The sequence below is a fragment of the Scyliorhinus torazame genome, chromosome 3 (genome assembly GCF_047496885.1).
Source record: "Scyliorhinus torazame isolate Kashiwa2021f chromosome 3, sScyTor2.1, whole genome shotgun sequence".
NCBI lineage: Eukaryota > Metazoa > Chordata > Chondrichthyes > Carcharhiniformes > Scyliorhinidae > Scyliorhinus > Scyliorhinus torazame.
The window spans coordinates 103,917,142-103,929,790 of record NC_092709.1 but is presented as its reverse complement, the minus strand read 5'-3'; the positions used below and the strand labels follow the sequence as shown (position 1 = coordinate 103,929,790).

Genomic DNA, 12,649 nt, shown 5'->3' with positions numbered 1-12,649 from the left:
ACAAATGGTACATTTTAAACGTTGCGCTGGAGAGATTAGATACCCTCACCTCTGTACCAACAGAAGAGGGGGGGGGGGGGAAGATAGCAGAAAGGAGGGTGCTGGGAGGGAGGGAGTCGGGTTGTTGGTGGATTGGGGAGGGAGGGAGTCGGGGTGTTGGTAGATTGGGGGGGGGGGCAATAGGACACTGCCTGAACGACCTACGGAGGCAGAAAAACAAAAACCTTCAATTATGATGTGCCAGATTTCGGAAGTTCCCCATGCTAAATTGTTCCTTACTTTGGAAAAAAATAATAATGGGTACTCTAAATTAAAAAAAGAACAATCCCCACAGCCAAAGTTAATCTGACTCCTTGATCACAGTCTTTACAGAGAACATGTGTACCATATGTTCACGGTTAAGCTTTGTATGCCCATGGCAGCCATTTTGCAAAAAAGAAACAACCTGCTTCATGTGTTTAAGTATTGTACTCATTGGTACAGCAATGTAAGAGTTTATGTAACTCGGAATGAAAAGGAGCTTTAACTTACATTTCTCTTTCGTGAAAACTTCAAGACATCTGTCACGCGCTATGTCTCCTGCCATGGCAAGATGGCCACCGCTACCCCACTGCGCATGCACACTTGTCTACACATGCGCAGTAAACCGTTGCCAGATTGTGTCCTTCCAAACCTCGGTTGTGTCAGGGGCTATTTTTAAATTCTAAAACACCATTACAAATGAAATGTGTGGCGAACTGTGGTCCTACAGGTAAGAATATAAATGGGCCCCACACAGATTAGCTTTGGGATAGTCGAATTCTATTCCAGCCCGTAAAACATCCCACACCTTATCCTGCAGATTTTTAAAATTAGTTTGTGTTGCTTGACGTAATGTTCCAACAAAAAACAAACCCAAGAGAAACGGGTAAAATACAGAAAGAATAACCTCTAAATGGAAAATGCTGGACAGGTCTGGCAGCATTTGTGTGGAAGTTCAGGTTAACGGGTGAGGGCACTGAACCTTGTCTGAAAGCTAAATCTTAGTCTCACCAAAGCTTATTTTCCTTTATTTCTGTCCTGGCCGCCGCTTACTTTGCTCCCAATGAGGTGACGGAGTAATCAGCGCATGCACCGTCTTGGCAGCAAACGCATCCGATATATTATAATAATTATTCAATTTCACTGCAGATATCGTAAGGATTATCAGAATCTTTAGGAAAGTGAATCTATGCTTTAAAAAGAGTGTACTGTTTTTTTTATTTCCAAACAGGAGAAAGCTACATTTGTGCATCCAATGAGCCATTTCGTAAAGTAGACTATGCCAAGAATGTCAATCCAAACTGGTCAGTCAATATCAAGACAGGAGCGTCCCGTTCTCTCTCATCACTATCATCAAGAGGTGAAGGAAAGGAATCCAAGGATTTTATTAGACCCAAACTGGTGACTGTTATCCGTAGTGGTGTAAAACCACGGAAAGCTGTAAGGATTCTTCTGAACAAGAAGACGGCTCATTCATTTGAGCAGGTGTTAAATGACGTTACTGATGCCATAAAGCTAGATTCCGGAGCAGTGAGAAAGCTCTACACACTTGATGGAAAGCAGGTAGGAAACTCTCTAATCTGACTCCTTGATCATACAGTCTGTACAGAGAAAAGGTGTGTCATGTGTTCACATTTGTGCAATAGTCATGGTTAAGCTTTGTATACCAATGACAGGTACATGACAGACATTTTGTCTAAACCCTCAGGTCGCTCTGATGATGCAACCCACACTATTTTCCAATTATGGCCACAATTTGTAATAGCCCTTAATTAGTTTGTGCAGGGCAACAAATGCGGCCACTAACCTGACATGCTGTATTTATTCTGTATCTAATTTTTATGAGCAGTTTTGCTGTGCAGAAGCTGGCTTGCAAACTTCCACATTAACATATTAAAATTCTTCTAATATGGCTCCGTGCAGAAATTCATGCAGTCCGGTGAGGCAACATCTAAAATGTGCAGCTGCTTTATATAAAAGAGGCATATCTGTAGGCAAAGGGCCTAGCCCTAATTCATGATTTCTTCAACGTTTAAGCTGGTGTAGAATTGTGTTTTTTTCCCCTGGTTACTTAGCATTTTCTACTTGGTTGTATTGTACCTAGGTTCCAACTTGGGTTTGGCATATTCCTGGAGACTTGATCATTGAGATATTTGATTGCATGGCATTCGATCACATGACACCAATCATGCAATGCTTAATCATGTGATGTTCAATCATGCAAGAACTTCACTGTGATGGTTTCTCCTGAGTCACCAACCAGTTGATGCAACACCAAGTACCCATTCTGGCAGACTCAAAGCATGAGGATTAGGAACTCTCATTGTACATTGTGTATCTCAGCTAGCTTTTACCTGTGGGCCAGTTTCCTGCAGCCTGGATTTTTGAAGCATACACATCTTGGCCTGTAAAGCTGCAACATATAATGCTGTTAAACAAGGTGTGAGGGAAGTATTCCTATTACGTATTGTACTGCAGAGCCTGGATGAGGAAATCATATTTTTTAGTTCACACATTCTTCAAAGATACCTCACGAGATATGTGTTCCTCCCAGCAAAACTCCAGGTCCCGAGTATCCAGACCATGCCACATGATTCCTAAGGATGTGTGAAGAGTTCTGTCTTTGGTGCTTCCATTTCATCAGCGGCAATGCAGAGCTATAGCATCAGTGCCAGTTGATCGTCAGACTACCTCAATGCATGATACAGTCACCAGTGCCGATAGTGGTGTGCTGATGTCAACATGATTTGGCCACTATACATAATGGGTGATTTAACTAAGGAATTTAAAATATCGTTTTTGTTTACACTGGTTATCAGATTGACACTCGTTTTGGTTAAATCCCTTCGTAGATGCTTTATTTTATATGTACACAGCACATTAGAAACAGATATACACTGAACTATGGTGCAAAATTGCAAAACTATACGAAAGAGTTGGAAGTAGGATGCAGTCTACTTAGCTGTGGTCCTTGAGTATCTGACAGCTTGAGATGCTGGAGTTGGTGAGCAACAAGGCATGGGACAACAGGTGGTTGTTCATCACCGCTCACTGCTTGAAGCTTATCGTCTGCAAGGACAATGAGCTCAATAATTTGGCAATAAGAGCCGAGCAGTTAGAGGATGTCTTGAAACAGTGGGGGATGGTTACTGAAGGCAGTGATCAAAATCACAGAAACCATGAGCAGGATTTTCTTCAACTGCTTTGGGGCTTCAACATCAGGGTCAAAGTCAGAAGCCTGAACTGTGTGGGAAACAGGTGTGTGGCAGTGATTTTCCCTGAATTTTCCCATAAGATGTAGGAGCAGAATTAGGCCACTCGGCCCATCGAGTCTGCTCCGCCATTAAATCATGGCTGATATTTTTCGCATCCCCATTCTCCTGCCTTCTCCCCATAACCCCTGACCCCTTATTGATCAAAAAACTATTTATCGCTGCCTTAAAGACACTGAATGATTTGGCCTCCACAGCCTTTTGTGGCAAAGAGTTCCACAGATTCACCACCCTCTGACTGAAGAAATTTCTCCTCATCTCTGTTTTAAAGGATCGTCTCTCTGGTCTGAGATTGTGTCCTCTGCTTCTCGTTTTTCCTACAAGTGGAAACATCCTCTCCAAGTCCACTCTATCCAGGCCTTGCATGTAGTGGCTAGAGGGAAGGATTGTCCTCCAATATAGGGTGGCGGCTGGATTTAGAAATTGAAGGGCCAGCTGGTGTCTCTCCAGCAATGGAGAAGCAGATGTTTGCCTTTCCAGGTAATACAGAGTGAGGGCATTTCAAGATGGAAATGACTGACCACTCGCCAATATTTTTTAGCATATAAATTCAAGGGAGTGTTTGGCGATCATGGTGAGGAGGGGTGTCTAGAGATCATTGTCGGGAGGGGGTGTCTGGAGATCATGGTGGGGAGGGAGCGTTTGGCGATCATGGTGGGGAGGGGGTGTCTGGCGATCACGGTGGGGAGGGGGTGTCTGGCGATCACGGTGGGGAGGGGGTGTCTGGCGATCACGGTGGGGAGGGGGTGTCTGGCGATCACGGTGGGAAGGGGGTGTCTGGCGATCACGGTGGGGAGGGGCTGTCTGGCGATCACGGTGGGGAGGGGGTGTCTGGCGATCACGGTGGGGAGGGGGTGTCTGGCGATCACGGTGGGGAGGGGGTGTCTGGCGATCACGGTGGGGAGGGGGTGTCTGGCGATCACGGTGGGGAGGGGGTGTCTGGCGATCACGGTGGGGAGGGGGTGTCTGGCGATCACGGTGGGGAGGGGGTGTCTGGCGATCACGGTGGGGAGGGGGTGTCTGGCGATCACGGTGGGGAGGGGGTGTCTGGCGATCACGGTGGGGAGGGGGTGTCTGGCGATCACGGTGGGGAGGGGGTGTCTGGCGATCACGGTGGGGAGGGGGTGTCTGGCGATCACGGTGGGGAGGGGGTGTCTGGCGATCACGGTGGGGAGGGGGTGTCTGGCGATCACGGTGGGGAGGGGGTGTCTGGCGATCACGGTGGGGAGGGGGTGTCTGGCGATCACGGTGGGGAGGGGCTGTCTGCCGATCACGGTGGGGAGGGGGTGTCTGGCGATCACGGTGGGGAGGGGGATGTCTGGAGATCACAGTGAGGATGGGGTATCTGGGATCACGGTGGGGGTGTTGTCTGGAGATCACGGTGGAGTTCTTGTCTGGAGATCACGGTGATGGGGAGGTGGTATCTGGAGATCACGGTGAGGGTGGGGTATCTGGAGATCGTAGATTTACAGAATCCCTGCTGTGCAGAAGGAAGTAATTTGGCGCATTGAGTCTGCACCGACTCTACCTAGACCCACTCCCCTGCCCTAGCCCTGAAACCCCACCTAACCTAACCTTGCACATCTTTGGACATCAGGGGCCTACCTGGAGATCATGGTGAGGCGGGTGCCTGGAGATCACGGTGAGGGGGAGGGGTGTATCTGGAGATCACTGCAGGAACATGCTACAGCATGTTTGTTTGAGAGGCTATACCCCCCGGGTTGCTGCTGCTGCTGACCACCTCCTAACACTCCGCTAGAAAGTCTAGGAATGGTTGCCACTGCCTGAAGAACCCTTGCACAGACCCTCTCAAGGCAAATTTTACCCTCTCCAATTTAATGAACCCTGCCATGTCACTGATCCAGGCTTCCACGCTTGGGGGGCCTCGCATCCTTCCACTGTAGCAGAATCCTCCGCCGGGCTACCAGGGACGCAAAGGCCAGAATACCGGCCTCTTTCGCCTCCTGCACTCCCGGCTCGTCCGATACCCCAAATAGTGCTAACCCCCAGCTCGGCTTAACCTGGGTGTTGACCACCTTAGACACCGTCCTCGCAATACCCCTCCAGAACCCATCCAGTGCCGGGCACGCCAAGAACATGTGGGTGTGATTTGCTGGGCTCCCCGAGCACCTCCCACACCTGTCTTCCACCCCAAAGAACCTGCTCAGCCTTGCCCCTGTCACATGTGCTCTGTGAAGAATCTTAAATTGTATCAGGCTAAGCCTGGCGCAAGAGGAGGAAGAATTAACCCTACCCAGGGCGTCCGCCCACGCGCCCTTGTCTATCTCCTCCCCAAGCTCCTCCTCCCATTTACCCTTTAGCTCCTCCACCAAGGTCTCCTCCTCCTCCTGCATCTCCTGGTAGATCGTCGAGACCCTGTCCCCTCCAACTCACACCCCCAAGAGCACCCTATCCTGGATCCTGAGTGCTGGAAGCAGCGGGAACTCCCTCACCTGCCGCCTTACAAACGCCCTTACCTGCATGTAACTGAAGGCATTCCCGGGGGAAGCCCGAATTTTTCCTCCAGTGCCCCAAGGCTCGCAAACGTCCCATCTAAAAACAGGTCCTCCATCCTTCTAATTCCTGTCCTGTGCCAGCTCAGGAACCCTCCATCCATTCTCCCCGGGACAAACCGATGGTTCTCCCGGATCGGGGACCAAACCGAATCCTCTACCTCACCCCTGTGGCATCTCCACTGCCCCCAAATTTCAAAGTCACTGCCACCATCGGACTCGTGGTGTACCTAGTCGGCGGGAGCGGCAGCGCTCCCAGACTCGTGCCCACACAGGACGCCATCTCCAGCCTCTTCCATGCTGCCCCCTCCCCCTCCATTACCCACAAACTGTACTCTTTTACATAGAACATACAGTGCAGAAGGCGGCCATTCGGCCCATCGAGCCTACACTGATCCACTTAACCCCTCACTTCCACCCTATCCCCTAACCCAATAACCCCTCCTAACCTTATTGGACACTAAGGGCAATTTAGCATGGCCAACCCACCTAACCTGCACATCTTTGGACTGTGGGAGGAAACCGGAGCACCTGGAGGAAACCCACGCAGACACTGGGAGAATGTGCAGACTCCGCACAGACGGTGACTCAGCGGGGAATCAAACCTGGGTCCCTGGCGCTGTGAAGCCACAGTGCTAGTCACTTGTACTACCGTGCTGCCCAATTTTTTTTGTTAATTAACATCACTGTACTCCTGGCCCTGCATCAAAACCAGAATGAAAAACCTGCCTCACCCGTCCCTTTCATCACCTGGCCTGGTCCCTGAAACAAAAAACCCTCCCTACAATGAAAACCTACATTTAACAAAAACTCTAAGCTCATTTTCTAAAAAAAAAAAACACGATACCCTCTGAAATCACTCCCGTTAACTAACTCCCTAGTTTTTTTTCTTCAAATTTAGAGTACGCAATTCATTTTTTCCAATTATGGGGCAATTTTAGTGTGGCCAATCCACCTACCCTGCACATCTTTGGGTTGTGGGGGCGAAACCCACGCAAACACAGGGAGAATGTGCAAACTCCACACAGGCAATGATCCAGGGCCGGGATCGAACCTGGGACCTCGGCGTCGTGAGGCAGCAGTGCTATCCACTGTGCCACCGCACTGCCCACTAACTCCCTAGTTAGTAGGGCGTCTCCCACTGGAGAAAAGGAAAAATAAATAAAACAGAAGACTGCCAAAACCCCATTTAACTTGCGTGCCCCACCAGTGACTAAATGTCACCCCAAACAACAACTTTTCTTTTTTCTCTTTTCCTTTTTCTAAAAAAAAGGAAGGAAACCATATATTAATATAAAGAACAAAAAACCGACAAGAACAAACAAACAAAACCCAAGAACAATAATACAAACACTACAGCATGCTTGTCAACAGAGCCATAAACTCCATTTCACCACCCACAACTTATGCCTTTTAACAAAAGCATCCACATCACCCGGCATATCAAACAAAATAGTCTCTTTCCTCGAATGTTACTCTAAGATGGGCCAAACCTGACTTCACTTTTATACAGGGTGGTCTTCACTCCGTTGAATGCGGCTCTTTTTTTCACCAACTCATCCTGATACAACCTAATGGAGTGACCTTCCAACTTGAAATCACGGTGCTCCGTCGCCCATCACAGAACCCTCTCTTTTTCCTTATAACTGTGAATTCTCATAATCACCGCATGCAGTGGATCTTCAGATCGAGGCTTCGGCCAAAGTGAGCAGCAGGCCCGGTCCAATTTAGGTGGAGATGCGAATCCACCCTCACCAAACATCTTCAAAATATGTCTGAGAAGTATTCCGCGAGGGTGTGGCCCTCAATCCCCTCCGGCAACCCCACAATCCCGACATTCTGTCTCCTGGACCTGTTTTCCAAGTCATTCAACTTGGCTCTCAGCGATTTATTCATATCAGCTATCAAAGTCCAATCAATCAATCAATGTGGTGAGAGTGGAGGATCCTGATGGCTGGTCAAAGTATGCAACAGTATTACAGACAATAGGTCCAATATATACACTGTCATCACGAAGCAAGGAGAAGTTCTAAGGAGAAATAGGAGAGCACTCCTAAAAGTTAAACAACCTGTTGCTCATGCAAGTGGACAATGTCTATGAAAACCTACATTCTTTAAAACCAAGACAACCAGAAGACGAATCAAATATTGTTGCAGTCTGAAGTTCCGAACAGTGATATGGTCATATCAGTTACACCGACAGAAATGCAAGACTGTAAATTAGATTCATCAGATCTATCTAAGTTAAGAAGATCAACAAGCATAGGAAGAAACCTGAACAATTGGATCTGTGAATGGACAACATAACTGTACATGATATACATTACTGTATTATGCATATCCTATTATATCATTTCAATAAATATTATATATGTTTTGTTCAAAATCTCAAGGAAAGGGGATGTAGTGCTATGCTAAAGCAATTATATATGTAAATATGTTTGACCTCTGATCACTAGGTGGCAGGCAAGTAATACCATGTGACATTGTAACCTAGGGGAGTCTGTAGGAGAATTTGTTGTGGTTGGTTGTGTTTGTGATTGTTCCACTTTGTTAGTAATAATTTCCAACTCAAATTTGAATAAATATATATATTTTTAAAAATAATTTCCAACTCACAGTTTGTTTTACAATAAATTCGACTAATTTAGAACTAGATGTTCCTTGGTACGCCGACTCAATCATTATCACTGTACTAGAACATAACACCCATCACCCTCTGGAGCAAAGGTTGTATGTACTGGAGTACCTGAGTGTATTAAATTATCCAACTGGAGTGGGAAAATTCCCAACTTGAGCTATCCACCTCAGCAGTCAAAATCCAGTCCAATGTCTCTTTTGAAGTCCCACTCTGTATCATAGGAAGTGCCCTGGTTTTGCTCAGCTTTCCATCCGCTCGACTAAAATTGGTTTGCAGCAAATGCTGGCCACAGTTCACTTCAGAAAACTATTTGCCTCAGGTGGTCATTACAGAAATCTGAGCAAAATGTTCAACTCGGCAGGGAATTGGGGGTGGGGGGGCTGATAAAATGAGCAGTATTGGATCAGCCATCCATTTTCACTTTGCTTTATTTTCTTTTCCATCAAAGGGAAAATCGGATGAGGCTTATAAACTGCAGCCGATCCTGCAAGGCTCATTTTGTGCCCCCTCCAAAGTTGCTTAAGATTTTCAGCATTAAGTATTTGATGATTGTCATTAGCTGAAATCTTCAGACATTTCAATTTTTTATGGTCCCATATTTCACTTTACACATCTCTCAGTTTCAGAAAATGGGGTTAGGTTTTACTGTCGACAAGCTGTCTGACTGTGCAGTGGGAGGCCCAGACCGTTTTGAGGACTGGGCATCGTTAACCTCTTTGCAATGAATTGCATTTCTAGGCTGGTGTGAAATCAGGCAGCCGAGAGACCAACTCCGCTGGGAAATAGATAGGTCCAGGATTCGGAGGGTTATGATTGCGGAGGGGGTTGGAGGTGCTAGCATGGCAGCAGCCCTAATTATTCCTCTGGAGCCTATAATCAGCACTTAGCTTTTTCACTGAGCACTTCTTCTGACGCACTAGCTGAATGGAGTGTTCGTGACACACGTTCAGCAAGTGGAATATAAGAAGGCTTCAGGATTCTTCGTATGTCATGTGCCTGGGCCAGCCAGGGAAAAATGGCAGAGTGTCAGGAACCCCCATTTTAACTCTGTTACAGCCCCACTTAGGAATTAAATCTCATCCAGGGAATCATGGGATGTTGCAGTACGTGGAATAGTTATTTGGTTGCTGAAGTCCACCTTGAGATATTTCTTCAATTGAGTATCCTAGCCTAATCCTATTCTCCATACCCTTTAATATTCCCCCTCTTCCAGCTAGTCAGCTATACTTAGCACATCATATGGAAGTGACTGAAAATGGTATATTTTCAGGAGTCGTCTTGTTTATCAGTTTTATTATAAATTGCCATTTTTGTTTCAATTCAACAAAGAAAAGATTCCAGTGTTTTGTGTGTCATCAATTGTGAATCATTGTTAATTCAGCATTATGTTAACAATGGTCCAGATCCAACAATGACACATTACATATCATCCCTTGTCAGCTTTAAATAAAAAAATTAGAGTACCCAATTCATTTTTTTCCAATTAAGGGGCAATTTAGCATGGCCAATCTACCTACCCTGCACATCTTTTGTGTTTAGGGGCAAAGCCCACGCAAACACGGGGGAGAATGTGCAAACTCCACATGGACAGTGACCCAGAGCCGGGATCGAACCTGGGACCTCGGCATCGTGAGGCAGCAGTGCTATCCACTGCATCACAATGCTGCCCTCATATTGTCCCTTGTCAGCTAGAGGAATCGTACAATCATTCTGTCGTTATGAACAATATTAGAGATCAAGGTTTTTTATGACTCAATCAATATTTTATGTTTCACATCACATGTTGTACTGGAGTGGTGAGTAAAGTTTAAAGTTCTTAGCTGCACCTTACTTAGTAGTTCACAAAAAATTGCTCAGTATCATGTGGCAATGATACCATGTATTCAGCTCCATATATCCAATTGACCCACCGTATAATTTACAGTTAAAATGGTTCTCATTATGATTAATCATTGTCCAGAATCCAGAACTGATTTAAACAAAAGCAGTGATCTATTTAAAATTAAATTTAAAATAAAAACTACAAATTTTACAATTCTCATCAAATCCTTCCAAGGCCTTGCTCCTCCCAATCTCAGTAATCTCTTCCAGCTCTACAAGCCTTTGGAATTACTGTGCTCCTCCAATTCTGTCCTCTTGTACATCCCCAATTTTAATTTCTCCACTACGGGCAGCCATGCTTTCAGCTGCAGTATCTCAAACTTAATCTGATAATGCTCCTGTGAAGCACCTTGGGATGTTTCACGATGCTAAAGGTGCTATATAAATGCAAGTTAGTGCTGTTGATGGAGGAGTAAGTACCAGGGCTGTAGGCTTTTGAGTAACGTAAATCAGATTCATCAGCTATTGTGAATATCCAGTTCATGGTTCATGTTAATATAGTGGGAATGTTTAGGTCTGGGGAGATGATCATTGTGAGGGTAAGGGAATTAAAATGTTGCGTTTGAATGATTGCCAGAACACCTTAATAAATGACCGTTCAGTAGGCTACATGTTTGTTCAATAGGGTCCGAATAGAAGAGATGGAGCTGTAAAACAGAAGGTGGGCTTATAGCTGGAGAAATTGCAAATGAGGGATTTAAAAGCCAGGTTGAGGATAGCCCAGAGCAAGTTACCTCATCATGAAGATGGGTGGCTGCTTGCTGGGGCTGAGGAAAATTCTCCTGGACTGTGGGCATATTTATGGGTGGTCCCTAAAGAAGTAAGTAACTTTAAGAATGATATGTTTTATAAGAGAATTCTTGGAGGGAGTATGAAGTAAAGTTAAATTGAGAGTGCTTGTTTTATTTAATTATTTTATGTACAACAAAGTTGATCATGTTTGAAAAAAAAAGAAATCTTGTAGCATAGTTCTGTTGGTTAAAGCAGAGAATTTAGATTTATTTTTAAATGTTAACAGTCTCTAACAGGATTGTAACATAGCCCAGATAGCAGCCTGGGTCAGACTTGGTGCTAGTTTGGTGGTGTGAGTGGGAGGAGACAATGCGGGGATTGGGGTTAAATGTATTCCCCACTGATTTATCATCATGATGCTTTCACCATTTTAACTCTCGCACTTCATTTTCACATCAGAGATCTGTCCCTCCTACCCCACCAAAGCAGTGAAAGTAATGCTATGATTGGCGGGTGGGAGCCAGACTGTCGAGGACCTGAGCGACCCATCCTCGGTGTATATTAGGGGGGGGGGGGGGGGGGGGGGGGGTGGTTGGGAGCTGTAGACTTGGTGCAGGTTGAGGGAGGATTGTAGCAGGGGAGGCTCCAGGATGTCTTGCAGGGCTGCAAGGAATCCTTCCAAAATGAAAAGGTGGAATTCACTTCGGCTTCTCCAGGCCATGCTTTGCCTTCTGCGAGATTTCAGCAGTGGATTTGATGCTGCGCTAACCTCCCATGATTTGAAGTTAAAATTGTGTCCTATTGGCCCAAATGACATAATTGAGCTCAGAGTTTCACAAGCTCGCCATCCTTAATTGGATGCCAAATCTACCCTCTGACCACTAATTGGTCACTCTGTGGACTATCACATTGAGTTACTGTTTCCAACACAAGGGGGACTATTAGGGAGCCCACAAGATTGGAAAATATGCCCTGTGGGGCAATTTAATTAGGTGGGTTGGAAAATGTTCACTTCCCGACAGCAGGATAAGGTCAGTTGTATGTTCCCAGTGTGTTGAACATTATACCGGCCTGAGGGGTTTCATACTTGTAATATATTTGCTTTCCATGAATGCTCATTAACGTGAAACAGTTTTCAATAAATTCCTATCCTGGGAATAATGTTAAAGGTGCATCAGAATCTCGTGGCAGCCGGTTCATGATTGTTTAAAGGTGGCATGTAGAGTTCCCTTTGTGCAGTTTTATGAAGGTAAGCAAGTGTCCATGTTGAACTGTGCAGCACAAGGCAGTGGGTGTTGAAAGGTTTGTGTTTCTGTGCAGGGAGGTGTGTTGGAGGGAAGGGAGAGTGGATAGAGGATGTGTTTGGGTGCTTGGAGGTGTGGTGGCGGGAAGGGAGCGTGGATAGAGGATGTGTTTGGGTGCAGGGAGGTGTGGTGGAGGGAAGGGAGAGTGGATAGAGGGTGTGTTTGGGTGCAGGGAGGTATGGTGGCGGGAAGGGAGCGTGGATAGAGGATGTGTTTGTGTGCAGGGCGGTGTGGTGGAGGGAAGGGAGAGTGGATCGAGGATGGCTTTGTGTGCAGGGAGGTGTG

The 12,649-nt window shown here is 46.1% G+C and overlaps 2 protein-coding genes across 6 annotated transcripts in view; both read left to right on the top strand.

Moving 5' to 3' along the window:
* The window catches only part of dclk2a (doublecortin-like kinase 2a), a 528,903-nt gene that overhangs the window by 124,560 nt on the left and 391,694 nt on the right, over positions 1 to 12,649 (top strand). For all 5 annotated transcript variants that reach the window (XM_072496080.1, XM_072496079.1, XM_072496083.1 and 2 more), the window contains exon 2: positions 1,253 to 1,584. In XM_072496080.1, the coding sequence (XP_072352181.1) occupies positions 1,253 to 1,584 (332 nt within the window). The remainder of the gene's footprint in view (positions 1 to 1,252; positions 1,585 to 12,649) is intronic.
* The window catches only part of LOC140408214 (uncharacterized), an 89,082-nt gene continuing 79,446 nt past the window's right edge, over positions 3,014 to 12,649 (top strand). Inside the window, exon 1 of the mRNA XM_072495154.1 lies at positions 3,014 to 3,250. Coding sequence (XP_072351255.1) covers positions 3,014 to 3,250 — 237 coding nt within the window. The remainder of the gene's footprint in view (positions 3,251 to 12,649) is intronic.